Source organism: Mesoplodon mirus (genome assembly GCF_964341445.2).
Source record: "Mesoplodon mirus genome assembly, chromosome: 17".
Lineage (NCBI taxonomy): Eukaryota > Metazoa > Chordata > Mammalia > Artiodactyla > Ziphiidae > Mesoplodon > Mesoplodon mirus.
The window spans coordinates 4,786,179-4,799,611 of record NC_138993.1 but is presented as its reverse complement, the minus strand read 5'-3'; the positions used below and the strand labels follow the sequence as shown (position 1 = coordinate 4,799,611).

The 13,433-nt window shown below is 41.8% G+C and overlaps 1 protein-coding gene across 1 annotated transcript in view; it reads left to right on the top strand.

Annotated features, from left to right (window-relative positions):
* The window catches only part of USP12 (ubiquitin specific peptidase 12), an 82,294-nt gene that overhangs the window by 59,773 nt on the left and 9,088 nt on the right, over positions 1-13,433 (top strand). Inside the window, exons 4-6 of the mRNA XM_082602511.1 lie at positions 3,186-3,415; positions 7,356-7,432; positions 7,546-7,629. Coding sequence (XP_082458637.1) covers positions 3,186-3,415; positions 7,356-7,432; positions 7,546-7,629 — 391 coding nt within the window. The remainder of the gene's footprint in view (positions 1-3,185; positions 3,416-7,355; positions 7,433-7,545; positions 7,630-13,433) is intronic.

Below are 13,433 nucleotides of genomic sequence, written 5' to 3'. Positions count from 1 at the left end.
ATTTCATCTTTTAAAAAAATAAAAACATTTGCATATTTCTGCTTTACAAAAAATATTTGTTTTGAAAAACATGCATATATGCTAAAATACTTTAAGAGGAAAGAGTGAGTTTAGCTTGTGGCATTAGGCCATCATGTAGCTATCCACTGTGGTGAATTATTCATCCCTCACCCTAACCAGGCCCTTAGCAGTGGTTATAAAGTCTTTTTCCTGGTCCTCTCCCATCATCCCTCCCTCTGTATTCTCCATGACTCCCCGAGTCTGTTTCCACTTTGCTCAAGACCCCTGATCACCTCTAGCATAATCTCCCTGCAGTCCTCATCTTAGTGGGCCTCCTGAGGTTGGTGATTCTAGATTTGTGACCTGGGGAGGGGTAAGTGAGAGATGGAAGCTCTTGGTTTTTGAGGGGTCCCATTCACGTCCAGGAGCTGCCTGGACACGGAGCAGGTTAGGGCAGAAGTCGGGGTGGATGGAGAAACCATGGGTCAGGCCATTAGTGGACGAGGGGAGGTTAGCCATGACCACAGAAGGGTGAGGGTTAAGGGTAGGATGGCCAGATCTTACGAGCTTTCTTGATTGAGGGAGAGTTTTCATATGCAAGTGAAAGTGTAGTGGTTTAGGGGTAGCAGCAGGAAGCTAGAAGATGCCAAAGGTTGAAGAAATGGGGAGTTTAAAACAGCTCTTAGAAGGAACAGCAGACAAAGGGTTGCGAAAGAAGAAAATCCCAAGGATGAGGAAGGAAATGAGGTACAGTGATAGTGGAGACTAGGAGACTGGGGTGAGGGGCAGGGTGGTGCTCTTAGGGATGGAGGTTATTGCCTTGAGAGGCAAGGGCAAAGGTCGCTGGCCTCAGGTATCTCAACTTTGGCATAGACCAGTCCATTGGCGGCACCATCGGAGGGCTCCGAGCATGACTTGGCTTGATCTCGGAGATGGAGAGGATGGCTGGAGTGTTTGCAGAGGTGCAGGCGCCTCACGATGTGGGTGGTGTGCGGTGACTTCTGCCGGAGCAGGTGGTGGGAGTGGTGTCAGATGCTTTGGATCCACTGTCCCTCGTGGGCAAAACCCAGAAGACACGCAGTACAACAAATTAAAGACCAGTTAGAGGTTAAGTACACATGGGCTGATGCAGTAACTCTTAGGACTCAGGGCTTTTACTGTTCTTCAAAATAACATAGGGAGTTTGTTGAAGGCTAATCAAACCCCTCAGGACAGACTTACAGCAGAGAAGTGAAGTGTGGCTCCAGGTGCAGGCCCAGCATCATTGTGTTGGCCTGTGACATGCCCGTGACCAGAGGTGGAACCACAGGATAGATCCAGACAGTCTTGCTCTAGCACCTGCACCTTAAATGTGATACTTTTCAAAGGTCTTCTTGACACCTAGATTAAAATCATTATTTTCTTTTAATCTTCATGAAAATGAATATTTTCACACCCCCATTTTATCTTTATAATAACCTTGCAGAGGAAGATGGTATTCCATTTTAGAGACAGGAAAATCAAGACCTTTTTCGTTACAGTGGGGTTGAATGTTTTTTCATGTGTTTTATTTAAACTTTTGAATTTTGTTTCTATAAATTGTTGATTTCAAGTCCTTTGCCAACTTTGTATTTTCTGTTGTGTTGGGATAAACTCTTTATATTATATGTTGAAGATGTTAATAACTTTCAGGTTTCACTGTTTTTAACTTTTTCAATGAGTTCAATGCATGGAACTTAGTTTTATGCAGTCAGGTCTGTAGCTCTTCTAAAATGTAATTTTTTAATTCCTTTTATTTTAGGAAGGCTCTCCCTAAATTTTCTTCTCAATTTCTATTCTATCATTTAAAAAAATGTAAACTGTGAACTTCCTGGCACTTATTAAATGTTTACGGAAGCTCTGAAGGTGAAGCTTCCTGACTGGGTGGTCATCTGAGTGCGTTTTGTTCGCTGGACCGTGGGCGCCTTGTGTTACCAGGTGGCCCCGGCTGCCTGTGTGTGGCTCGCTGGGGCTGGATGGCCGGGCTTGAATCCGGGCCCTGCCGCTTCCTGGCAGTGACTTTACCACTTGATCCCCTTTCCTCGCTTGTGAAATACCGTTAATAGCAGTGTCACAGGGCATGAGACCCTGCCCCTGAAGTCCCTCCTCTTCAGGCTCAGGGTGCGTGATGCAAGCACAGGTCAAGCACTTAATGTTAGCGACCCTCAGGTTTCCACGACATTTGCTTATTCCTGTAACTACAGGGAACGGTCCACAGAGTTACAGACCTCACTTTTGGAAGGGGCCTTAGAGATTCTCTGGATTAAATAGGTAGTTCAGGATGCCTTTGTTCCCCAACCCTGACTGCACAGCAGAGTCACCTGGAGGAGCTTTGAAAAGTGCAGGTTCCAGGCCTCATCTCTGACTTAATCAGAATCTCTAGCATGTATGGCCCAGTATTTTTTAATGTTAACAACTTCCTCTGTGGTTCTTATGCATTTGCGTTGGCACTGCCAAGAGGTTGTCCAGCTTCTACTTTAAAACTTACCATGTTGGGACTTCCCTGGTGGTGCAGTGGTTAAGAATCCGCCTGCCAATGCAGGGGACACTGGTTCGATCCCTGATACAGGAAGATCCCACATGCCGCGGAGCAACTAAGCCCGTGCGCCACAACTACGGAGCCTGCACTCTAGACCCCACGAGCCACAACTACTGAGCCCATGTGCCACAACTACTGAAGCCCATGTGCCTAGAGCCTGTGCTCTGCAACAAGAGAAGCCACCGCAGTGAGAAGCCCGCGCACCGCAATGAAGAGTAGCCCCCGCTCGCCGCAACTAGAGAAAGCCTGCGTGCAGCAACAAAGACCCAATGCAGCAGCCAAAAAAAAAAACAACTTGCCATGTTGTAATATTTGTGGAGTAATAGATTAAGTGAGTTAATAAAAAGCAGTTGTTTCTTATCTTCTCAGTACATTATGTGTGAGGATAGGTTTTGCTCTTTTCTCATTGATTTATTAGTATTTTTTTAAAGATTCTCTTTCATCATAACTTTATTTTCTCCAAATTCAGTCATAATGTGTATATGTGAAAGATACCTATTTCTTGTACATTACTATAACAGTTCCAAACATTTTACTTAGCTCTGATAGAATACTATTCTTTTTTTAATTTAGTTTTTTAATGAAGTTATTAATTCTGAAATAAGTCTCTGTATATTCTTATTTTTAGAGCTTTTTGACAACTACATGCAGCAAGATGCCCATGAATTCTTAAATTACCTACTAAATACAATTGCTGATATTTTACAAGAAGAGAGAAAGCAGGAAAAACAAAATGGTCGTTTGCCCAACGGTAATATTGACAGTGAAAATAACAACAGCACACCAGACCCAACGTGGGTTCATGAGATTTTTCAGGGAACATTAACTAATGAAACCAGATGTCTTACTTGTGAAACTGTAAGTATATCTTAAAATTTCGTATAGAACAAATCTAATCCATTATATTAAGTGTTCTTTGAGAATGGGTATGAGAGATGAACTTGAAAGTTGTAATCCTCAGGTGTGGAGTATATGACTGTGACAGATGTGCCTCTCAGTTGTCTGCTTATTAATAGTGAATACTGAGGTGGCAGAGAAATACTTGCTGCAGTTTGAACTATTTGAGTTTGTTTCACTACAGGAGACCATAGAGCCACATTCTGGAAATTACAGTCAGTTGAGCTCGTAAGAAACCTACAGGTCAGGGAAGTATATTAATTTGTTGCTCCTTTTCCTACAATTATGTTTGTTGCTTATGGTTGGAATAAAAACTGAAGCCTACTGTGTACACTCAAGGAGGGAAACTACCCACTTGCTGGGTAGTTTGTAAAGACGAGCAGTAGGTAAATCTCTTGAAAATGATTTACTCATAGGGTCGGATAACGCAGGCCTCCTGTTCTTTACCTTGTTCTCCCTTGACGAATGAAAGGTCAGACTCTTACTTAGGCACCTTTATCCAGTTCTACCAGTGACCCCCTTTACAGCACAGCCTCCTCTCAGCACAGGGTCTGGTTTTAGAGTTTAGTGGTTGGCATCGCATGTGGTCACCATGCTTCCTTTAGCCTCCTGCAATCTGGAACATGTTCATAGTCTTCTTGTCTTTTATGATACTTACATTTTTAAAGACTATGCCCCTCCCCCTTTTAACCTAACGTTCCTCATATCAAGTTTGTCTGACGTTTCCTTCTAATTAGATGCAGGTTGTGCATTCTTTTTTTTTCTTTTATTAATTAATTTTTTATTTCTGGCCGCATTGGGTCTTCGTCGCTGCATGCTGGCTTTCTCTAGTTGTGGCAAGCGGGGGCTACTCTTTGCTTTGTTGTGCGGGCTTCTCATTGCGGTGGTTTGTCTTGTTCTGGAGCACGGGCCCTAGGCACACGGACTTCAGTAGTTGTAGTTGCAGCACGTGGGCTCAGTAGTTGTGGCGCACGGGCTTAGTCGCTCTGCGGCCTGTGGGATCTTCCTGGACCAGGGCTACAACCTGTGTCCCCTGCGTTGGCAGGCGGTTTCTTAACCCCTGCGCCACCAGGGAAGCCCCGGTTGTACATTCTTGGCTGGAACACTTCATAGTTAATGTGTCCTCGTCAGGATATCACAAACAGGCACACAGTTCCTTCTGCCCCTCGTGGGTAAAATTAATTTTGATCTCCGATTCACGATGTTGTTCAGTTTCTCCACTTCATAATGACTGTGTTTTATGCCCTTGTAACTAGTAGGCAGACTGTGGGAGACACAAATATTCTTTTTTTTTTTTTTTTTGCGGTACACGGGCCTCTCACTGCTGTGGCCTCTCCCGTTGCGGAGCACAGGCTCCGGACGCGCAGGCTCAGCGGCCATGGCTCACGGGCCCAGCCGCTCCGCGGCATGTGGGATCTTCCCTGACCGGGGCACGAACCCGTGTCCCCTGCATCGGCAGGCGCACTCTCAACCACTGCGCCACCAGGGAAGCCCAACACAAATATTCTTGGTCCTCATCAAACTCTCCCCCCAGACTTAGCATTCACTGGTGATTTTTGCCCAATCCAGTCTTTACTGTGATGGTTGTACTGCTAGTTTTTAATAGCGGAGGAGAGTAGCGTGGGCAACTGGAAAAGAGTCCCCAAGCTAGAAGAGTAAGGGAAATGCTTGATGGATGTTGGAAAGAATAACAGAGTCTACTCGGTGAACTGAATCAGATAAACTTCCACTGACAGAGGCTAATAAGGAACTGGTTTTTTTTTTTCTTTTTAAATAAATTTAAGAAAAATGGAGTGGAAAGTACAGAGAGTTCCCAGGTTGCCCCCCTCCCCACTTCCCCCAATGGTAACATCCTTGGCATTAGTAAGATATATTTGTTGCAATTGATGGGCCAATGTCGATACGTTAGTATCTAAAATCCATAGTGTACATAAGGGTTCATTCTTGGTGTTGTCTGTTCTTTGACTTCTCTTTGTTTTGACAAATGTATAATGCTGTGTCAGTCACTACAGTATCCTACAGAGTGGTTTCGCTCTGTTCTCCACGTATTCCTGCTTCCCTCCTCCTCAACCCCGGGCAGCCACTGGTTGTTTTACTGCCTCCATAGTTTTGCCTTTTCCAGATGCCATGTGGTTGGAATCGTAGAGTATGCGGCCTTTTCAGATTGGCTTCTTTCACTTAGCAGTATGTACTTGAGGTTCCTGCATGTCTGTTCACAGCTTGATAGCTCATTTCTTTTTACTGCTGAATTACGCTTTATTGTCTGGAGGTACCAGAGGTTATCCATTCACCTACTGAAGGACATCTAGGTTGCTTTATGAACAAAGCTGTTATGAACGTGCATGTGCAGGTTTTTGTGTGGGCATAACTTCTCAGCCTCTTTGGTTAGTACAGCGCTGAGCACAGTTGCTGGATCGTGTGGTAAGAAGAGTATGTTTGGGCTTCCCTGGTGGTGCAGTGGTTGAGAGTCTGCCTGCCGATGCAGGGGACGTGGGTTCGTGCCCCGGTCCGGGAAGATCCCACATGCCACGGAGTGGCTGGGCCCGTGAGCCATGGCCGCTGGGCCTGTGCGTCCGGAGCCTGTGCTCCATGACAGGAGAGGCCACAGCAGTGAGAGGCCCGCGTACCGCAAAAAAAAAAAAAAAAAAAAGAGTATGTTTAGTTGTGTGAGGAGCTCCCAGAGTGGCTGCACCATCGCACGTTCCCGCCAGCTGTGAGTGAGAGTTCCTGTTGCTCCACATCCTCATCAGCGGGTGCTGTTGTCAGTGTTCTGGGCTTTAGCTATTCTATTGTAGATGTGTAGTGGTGTCTTGTTGTTGTTTTAATTTGCATTTCCCTGATGACATATGATGCGGAGCATCTTTTCATGTGCTTATTTGCCATCTGTATATCTTCTTTGGTGAGGTGTCTGTACTGGTCTTTGACCCATTTTTAAAATCAGGTTGTTTGTTTTCCTGCTGTTGAGTTTTAAGAGTTCTTTGGATATTTTGGATACCAGTCCTTTATCAGGTGTGTTCTTTTGCAGAGATTTCCTCTCAGTCTGTGGCTTGTCTTCTCATCCTCTGAACTGTGTCTTTGGTAGATCAGAAGTTTTTAATTTTAAGTATTAAATTTTAATTTTAATAAAGTCCAGTTTTTTCCTTCATGGAAATGCTTTCGATGTTCTTTAAATGCTTTTGGTGTTGTATTGAAAAGTCATCACAAACCATCAATGGGTGTAGAGTCGTTGCGAGTGGGAGGCCCCGGGGACCGAGTCGAGGTCCCTCCCGTTGCATCGTGTCGTCTCCTTGCACGTAGGAAGAGTGATGACTAAAGCTCTGTCCTACTGCAGTTCAGATGAATAAAGAGTAACTTCATTTTTATAAGATGATTTATTCATAATTCAAACAGAACATTGTTCAATTTTGGGGGGAAATAAAAGAAAGCCATAAGTGAAGATTATAGTTAGGCATTTGGGGCTAAATTTTTTTCTTAAATGATAAAACAATACAGATATCACATCCTTTGCCAAATATTCTCATTCAGTCTTGGCCTGCGTTTCTTAAGAAATAGTGTATATGGTACAGTTTGTTTTATGCTTCACAGTATTACCAAGATTAGGGGAAGTAATGGAATTTCACATCACACTAGCCTTTGCCAGTAAGAAAATCAGTCACAGGTGCACTTCGGTGTTTTACCTCTACATATAATGAAAGCTATTCATTCAGTGTCCTTTTGGATAACTTGGGGGAAAAAGAATTCTTTATATACTTAATTATACATAATAATACTAATAATAGAGTGCACTTAATTCTATCATTTTGGAACAGTGATTAAAGAAATCAAAGGTTGTAAAGCAATTATACTCCAGTGAAGATGTTTTAAAAAAAAAGAAATCAAAGGTATTTCCCTATTTTTACAGATAAGCAGCAAAGATGAAGATTTTTTAGACCTTTCTGTTGACGTGGAACAAAACACATCCATTACTCACTGCTTAAGGTAAGTGCAGAGTTATTTATTTTGACATGTAATGACTGTCTTTAGGTTTAGAATATTTTTAAATGAATACATAATTTTCTGGTATAGACAAAATTATTTTGTGTTTTACACAGGGGTTTTAGCAACACAGAAACTCTATGCAGTGAATACAAATACTACTGTGAAGAATGCCGCAGCAAACAGGAAGCACACAAACGGTAAGTTAGTGTTTTTAACATTTATAGTGATTCTTTGGCAGTGTAGTAGATGGGCTTTTCTAGCTGAAAGCGATCTATGACAATTTACAATGAGAAAACATTCTTTCTTTTATCACCAACAGCTCAGATTCATTAGATAATTAATAGATAAACAGTATTCAACTCTGTACCCTCAGGTGATTTTCTGCATTTAGTGATTGTTTAATAATCATAAACCAATACAGTTAAAATATTTTGCTTTGAAGCTTTCTTGATTATGTAAACTTTTTCTTGGTGAGGAAGGATGAGGGGAAAGTACTTCACTCACCCTCACCCTGGTTTCCACTGTTCCTACATAGGATTTTGTACCTTCTCTCAGTATATTATTATAAAGATGGTATTTTGGTATCAAGGAATTGAATCATCATCATCATCATCATCATTATCCTCCTCCTGATCATTGTACTTTTTATTTTGAATCAGACTCAGAAAAGTTGCATTAACAATACTAATAATGTTTTTTTTTTACCCTGAACCATTTGAGAGTGAGTTCCTGATATGACGTCCCAAGATCCTGGACACTTGGGTAGCTGTTTCCTACCAAAAAGGAAATCTCCTATGTACTGTATCCATCCAGGTCAGGAAAGTAACACTGATGTGTTACTGTTATCACAGACCTTATTTTAGTGACACCAGATGTCCCAATAATGTCCTTTATAGAAAAAAGGATCCAGTCCAGAATCACACATTGCATTTAGTATTCATGTCTCTTTGGTCTTTTTTACATTTAGAAGAGTTTCTTAGTCTTTTCTTGACTTTCATTATCTTGGCACTTGAAAATTACAGATTGGTTATTTTATAGAATGTTCTTCTTTGGGTTTGTCTCATGTTTTTGTATGATTAGGTTCAGGTTATGTATTTTGGGCACGAATCACACAGAAGTGATGCTGTGTTCTTCTCACTGTGTTCTTTTAAATGGCACACAATTTTGATATGTGTCAAGTGTCAGGGTTCCCAAGACCACTCCTGGATTTGGTGATTGACTAGGAGGACTTGCAGGACTCAGCATATATCGTCGTGCTCACAGCTGAGATTTATTACAGGGAAAGGGGACAAGTACAGTCAGCCAAGGGGAAGCCAGGCCAGCTTGCAAGAGTCGTGTCCCCGTGGAGTCACACAGACGTACTTAGTCCCTCCAGCATCAAATGTGACAACATGGGAGAAGTGCTGTCTCCCAGGGAAGCTCATCACCAACTCGGTGGCCGAGATTTACTGGGGGCTGGACACGTAGGCATCCTCTGCCTGGCATGTACCGAAATTCCAGGCTCCCAGAAGGAAAGCAGGTGTTCAGCATAAACCATGTGATTTGCACAGACAGTTCTCAGGGGCATCAAGACACGCTTGTCAGTTAGGGAACAGTGGGGACACCCCCCAGTCAAGTTCCCAGGTGTTAACCCAGGACCCTCCTTGCACCCGGCCTTTCCGAGGACGGTCTGAGGCCTGCTCTGGGACCCTGTCTCGCACATCCTGTGACTGGTACTGTTCTCTTTGGACACTTGACTAAGGCGCTGTCTCCCAGGATTCTTCACTGTGCAGCTGTGCTTTTCCCCAGTTGTAATTCATACGTGTTTTGAGATTGAAAGTTTGATGAGAAATGGGGATATGTACAATTTTTTTCATTTTTTAACTCTCAGTGCGGACTCAGGGACTCCTGTTGTATCCCGTGGGTAATGATGTCTCGTTTACTTTCATGTCCGCATTATCCCGATTTGGCCGGCAGGAGCCCCCTCCCGCTGCCTCCTGTGTCTTTTGCCCTGTCCCTTTGTTCTCCGGCCCCTCTTTACTCGGTAGTGCAACAAGATGTCCAGGCTCGCTTTGTACCTTCCTTGCCCCCCACACTGGTACCAGCCATTTCTCGAAGGAGCCCTGATTCCTTTTAGGGGGAGAATAACCTTTAAAAACCAGGACCGTGGTGTAGGTGTGCTCGTTGCCGTTGCCGTGTCACTGTTCCTGGGCCCCCTTAGTGAACAGAGCGGGAGGACATGCGTGCTCCTGTGTGTACATATGTACACACATTTACATCTGTACTTATTTATCTGTTGGTCTATCTGTATCGAAAAACCACAAATTCACAACAGTACCTCCAGTTTCATCCAACACCATAGGGTTTATTCTGGTTTTCTCCTTTTTAATATTTTTAAGCCCCTCCTCTGACAGTACAGATTGGTTCCCATTATCCTTATATATTTAATAGTTTGGTCAGTGCCCCTATAGGTAGCCAGGCTTATCACCGCACCCCTGCCCCCCAGAAACAAACGCGCATTTATATGCTCAATGATCTTCAACAGATGGTGGTGGGAAAACTGGGTATCCACATGCAAAAGATTGAAGTTGGATCCTTACTTCATACCATTCACAAAAATTAACTCAAAATTGGTTAAAGACCTAAACATAACACCTGAAACTATAAAACTCTTAGAAGAAAACATAGGGGGAAAAAAAGCCTCACGATGTTGAGTATGGCAGTGATTTCTTGGACATGACACCAAAAGCACAGGCAAGAAAAGCAAAAACAGATAAATGGGGCTGCATCGAACTTAAAAACTTAACGTGCAACAAAGGAAACAGCGGAATGAAATGATACGAGCAATGGGAGAAAGTATTTGCAGACCAGACATCTGATAAGAGGTTAGTATCCAGATTATAAAGAACTCACACAGCTCAAGAGTAGAAACCAAATCACCCAGTTAAAAAATGGGCAAAGGGGCCTCCCTGGTGGCGCAGTGGTTGAGAGTCCGCCTGCCGATGCAGGGGATACGGGTTCGTGCCCCGGTCTGGGAGGATCCCATATGCCGCGGAGCGGCTGGGCCCGTGAGCCATGGCCGCTAAGCCTGTGCGTCCGGAGCCTGTGCTCAGCAACGGGAGAGGCCACAACAGTGAGAGGCCCGCGTACTGCAAAAAAAAAAAAAAAAAAAAAAAAATGGGCAAAGGACTTGAGTAAACATTTCTCCAAAGATGACATACAGATGGCCAACAAGCATATGAAAAGATAACATAACTAATTATCTGGGAAATGCAAATCAAAACCACAATAAGATACCACCTCACATTAGTTAGGATGGCCACTTTCAAATAAAAAGAGAAAATAATGAGTGTTGATGAGGATGTGTGGAAAAGGGAACTGCGCATTGTTGGTGGAAATGTAAAATGTTGCAGCCACTGTGGAAAACAGTGTGAAGCTTCCTCAAAAATATTAAAAATAGAATTACCGTATGATCCAGTATTCTGCTTCTAGGTACATATCCAAAAGAACTGTTAACAGGATTTTCAAAGAGATACGTGCATTCCCATGTTCGTTGCTCTAGTATTTACAATAACCAAGAAGAGGTGGAAGCAACTTAAATGTCTGCTGACAGTCACGCGTGGTCATAGGTCGTGCTCCACTCACCCCCAGCACCATGTGCCCCAGTTAGTCCTGCTTGACATTAAGTTTATAAGAGGAAACTGTGGAATTTTATGTACAATTATTAAGCTTTTCTGTGTGGTCAAGACTTGCCCTTTTTCTTTTCTAATATAAAAATTTAAAGCTATAAATTTTCCTCTAAACGCTGCTTTGGCTGTGTTCCCACAAATTTTAACATGTTGTATTTGCATTATCATCCATTTAAAAATCTATTCTAATTTCCCTTGTGATTTTGTCTTTGTCCCGTGGCTTATTTAGAAGTATATAGCTTAGTTTCCATATTTCAGGGGTTTTTTGCTATTTTATTGTTTTTTAATTTTTGTCAGGAAAATATATCCTGTGATCTCTGTCTTTTGGAATTTATTGAGACTTCTTTCACTGTCCAGTACATTAATGAATGTCCAGCTGTACTTGAGAAGAACATATATTCTTCAGTTTGAAATGGAGTGTTCCATAAATGTTCATTAGATCTATAATTTGGTTGTTCATACCTTCCCTATTCCTACTGACTTTTTTTGTTAGAGAAGTCTGCTAAAGACTAACTCTGTGCATTTATCTGTTTATTTCTTTAATTCTATCAAATTTGGTATTTGGAGCATGAAGCTTTGGTATTTGGTACTTGAAGATTGTGTCCTCTTGATTAGTTGGCCCTCTTTATTATGGAATGTCCATCTTTATCTCTAGTAACACTCCTTGGCTTGGGTTCTACTTTATCTGATATTAGAATCAGCCAGAGCCAGCTTTGCTGACTTTGTTATTTAATGTCTTTTTCTATCCTTCTACTTTTTAAAAATAGTTTTAAATTATAATTAGATATTATCTAATTATAATTAGATAATAGAAAGGTAAATACCTCTTACGTTAGTGCAAAATGAACACACCTTATTGTTTTAAAGATGTAAAAGCAAGAAAATGTATATCATAAATTTATCCAAATTTTAATCATTGTGTAGTAGGTAAATGCCATTTAAAAAAATCTAAATAGAAAATTAGTTTCTAAGTCAGTTTACAGAAGATAAAAATCAATGTCGGGGACTTCCCTGGTGGTCCAGGGGTTAAGACTCTGTGCTCGCAATGCAGGGGGCCCGGGTTTGATCCCTGGTCAAGGAACTAGATCCCACGTGCTGCAACTAAGACCCGGCACAGCATGCATGCATGCATGCATGCGTGCATAAATAAACAAATATTTCTTTAAAAATCAATGTCTATTTCAAACTTTAACTAAAAAGGAAAAAAAAGTTCTCTGTCCTCCCGTTTTTTTCTTCAGCATATTTGCTTTTGGAGAAAACATTACATTCTGAGACCACTTTTTTAACAACAGTGACAGAGATCAAGAGCTCCCTAAGGTCACCTTTCTCCACACGTTTGAATGGAAGGAAAACCAGAATCCTATCAATTCTTTGGTGTGTTGGTGGAATTGGTGTTTCAAGCAGGAAATCAACTTCTTTGTTCTTCCTTCTGCTGCACAATCTCCATAATGAATTTGACTCAGCTTATATATGTGTTCATTTCTTCCTGAGCCATTTCAGTATGAGAAAGATTTTGTGAGATAGTCTCTCATCATCTTTAAAATGTGGCTCCACAAATATTTGTGTCTGACTTTATCCTGTGTCTCTTCACAAGTGTTGGGTTTCCTCTGGGAAGAAGTGCTGCTGGGAGGATTCGTGTTCCTCCAGTGTTGTCTGATGGGGCGTATTTTATAAGCCAGCATTTGGACATGTTCTCTTTTCTCCATTTGGGCTTTTTCCTCTCTGCTCTGCCTTAATTTCTAAAAGCACATTTTTCCTAACCCCCAGGCCATACCTGTCTCCTCTTCCTAATCTTAACTGACTGTATCTAATACACTACTAACATATTTAACACTTAGAAAAATCCTTGTGGGTTTGCACCTCACTGGACATTTTCAAAGGATAGTTTGCTTTTACTGTTTTGAAAGAGTTTGTTTTAGCAACTCTGTACCAGTTTAATTGAACATCTGATGTTTAAGAGTTGGATTACTGTATATATAAATATATATCTTGACTTTTTTACTTTCCATAAGTATTTTCCCAGGCCATTTAGAAACTTTCAACAACATTGTTTGAAGTTGTATAATATTCTGTTGTGTTTGTATTGTTATGTATTTCAGCATTTCCTGTTGTTGAATAGCTAGGATTCTCCCACTTTTTCACAATATAAAGTAACTCCAGAACTGAATTCTTTTCAGAAGTCTTGTATCTGAGATGATATATTTAGTTTCGATTACTGAGGTAAAGGCCGTAAAGGCTGTTAATTCGTATTGCTAGATTGCTTTCCAGGAATGATTAGGTTTTACATTTATTTTCGCTAATGTTTTCCAAAAGCCAGGTTAATAAACATTTCT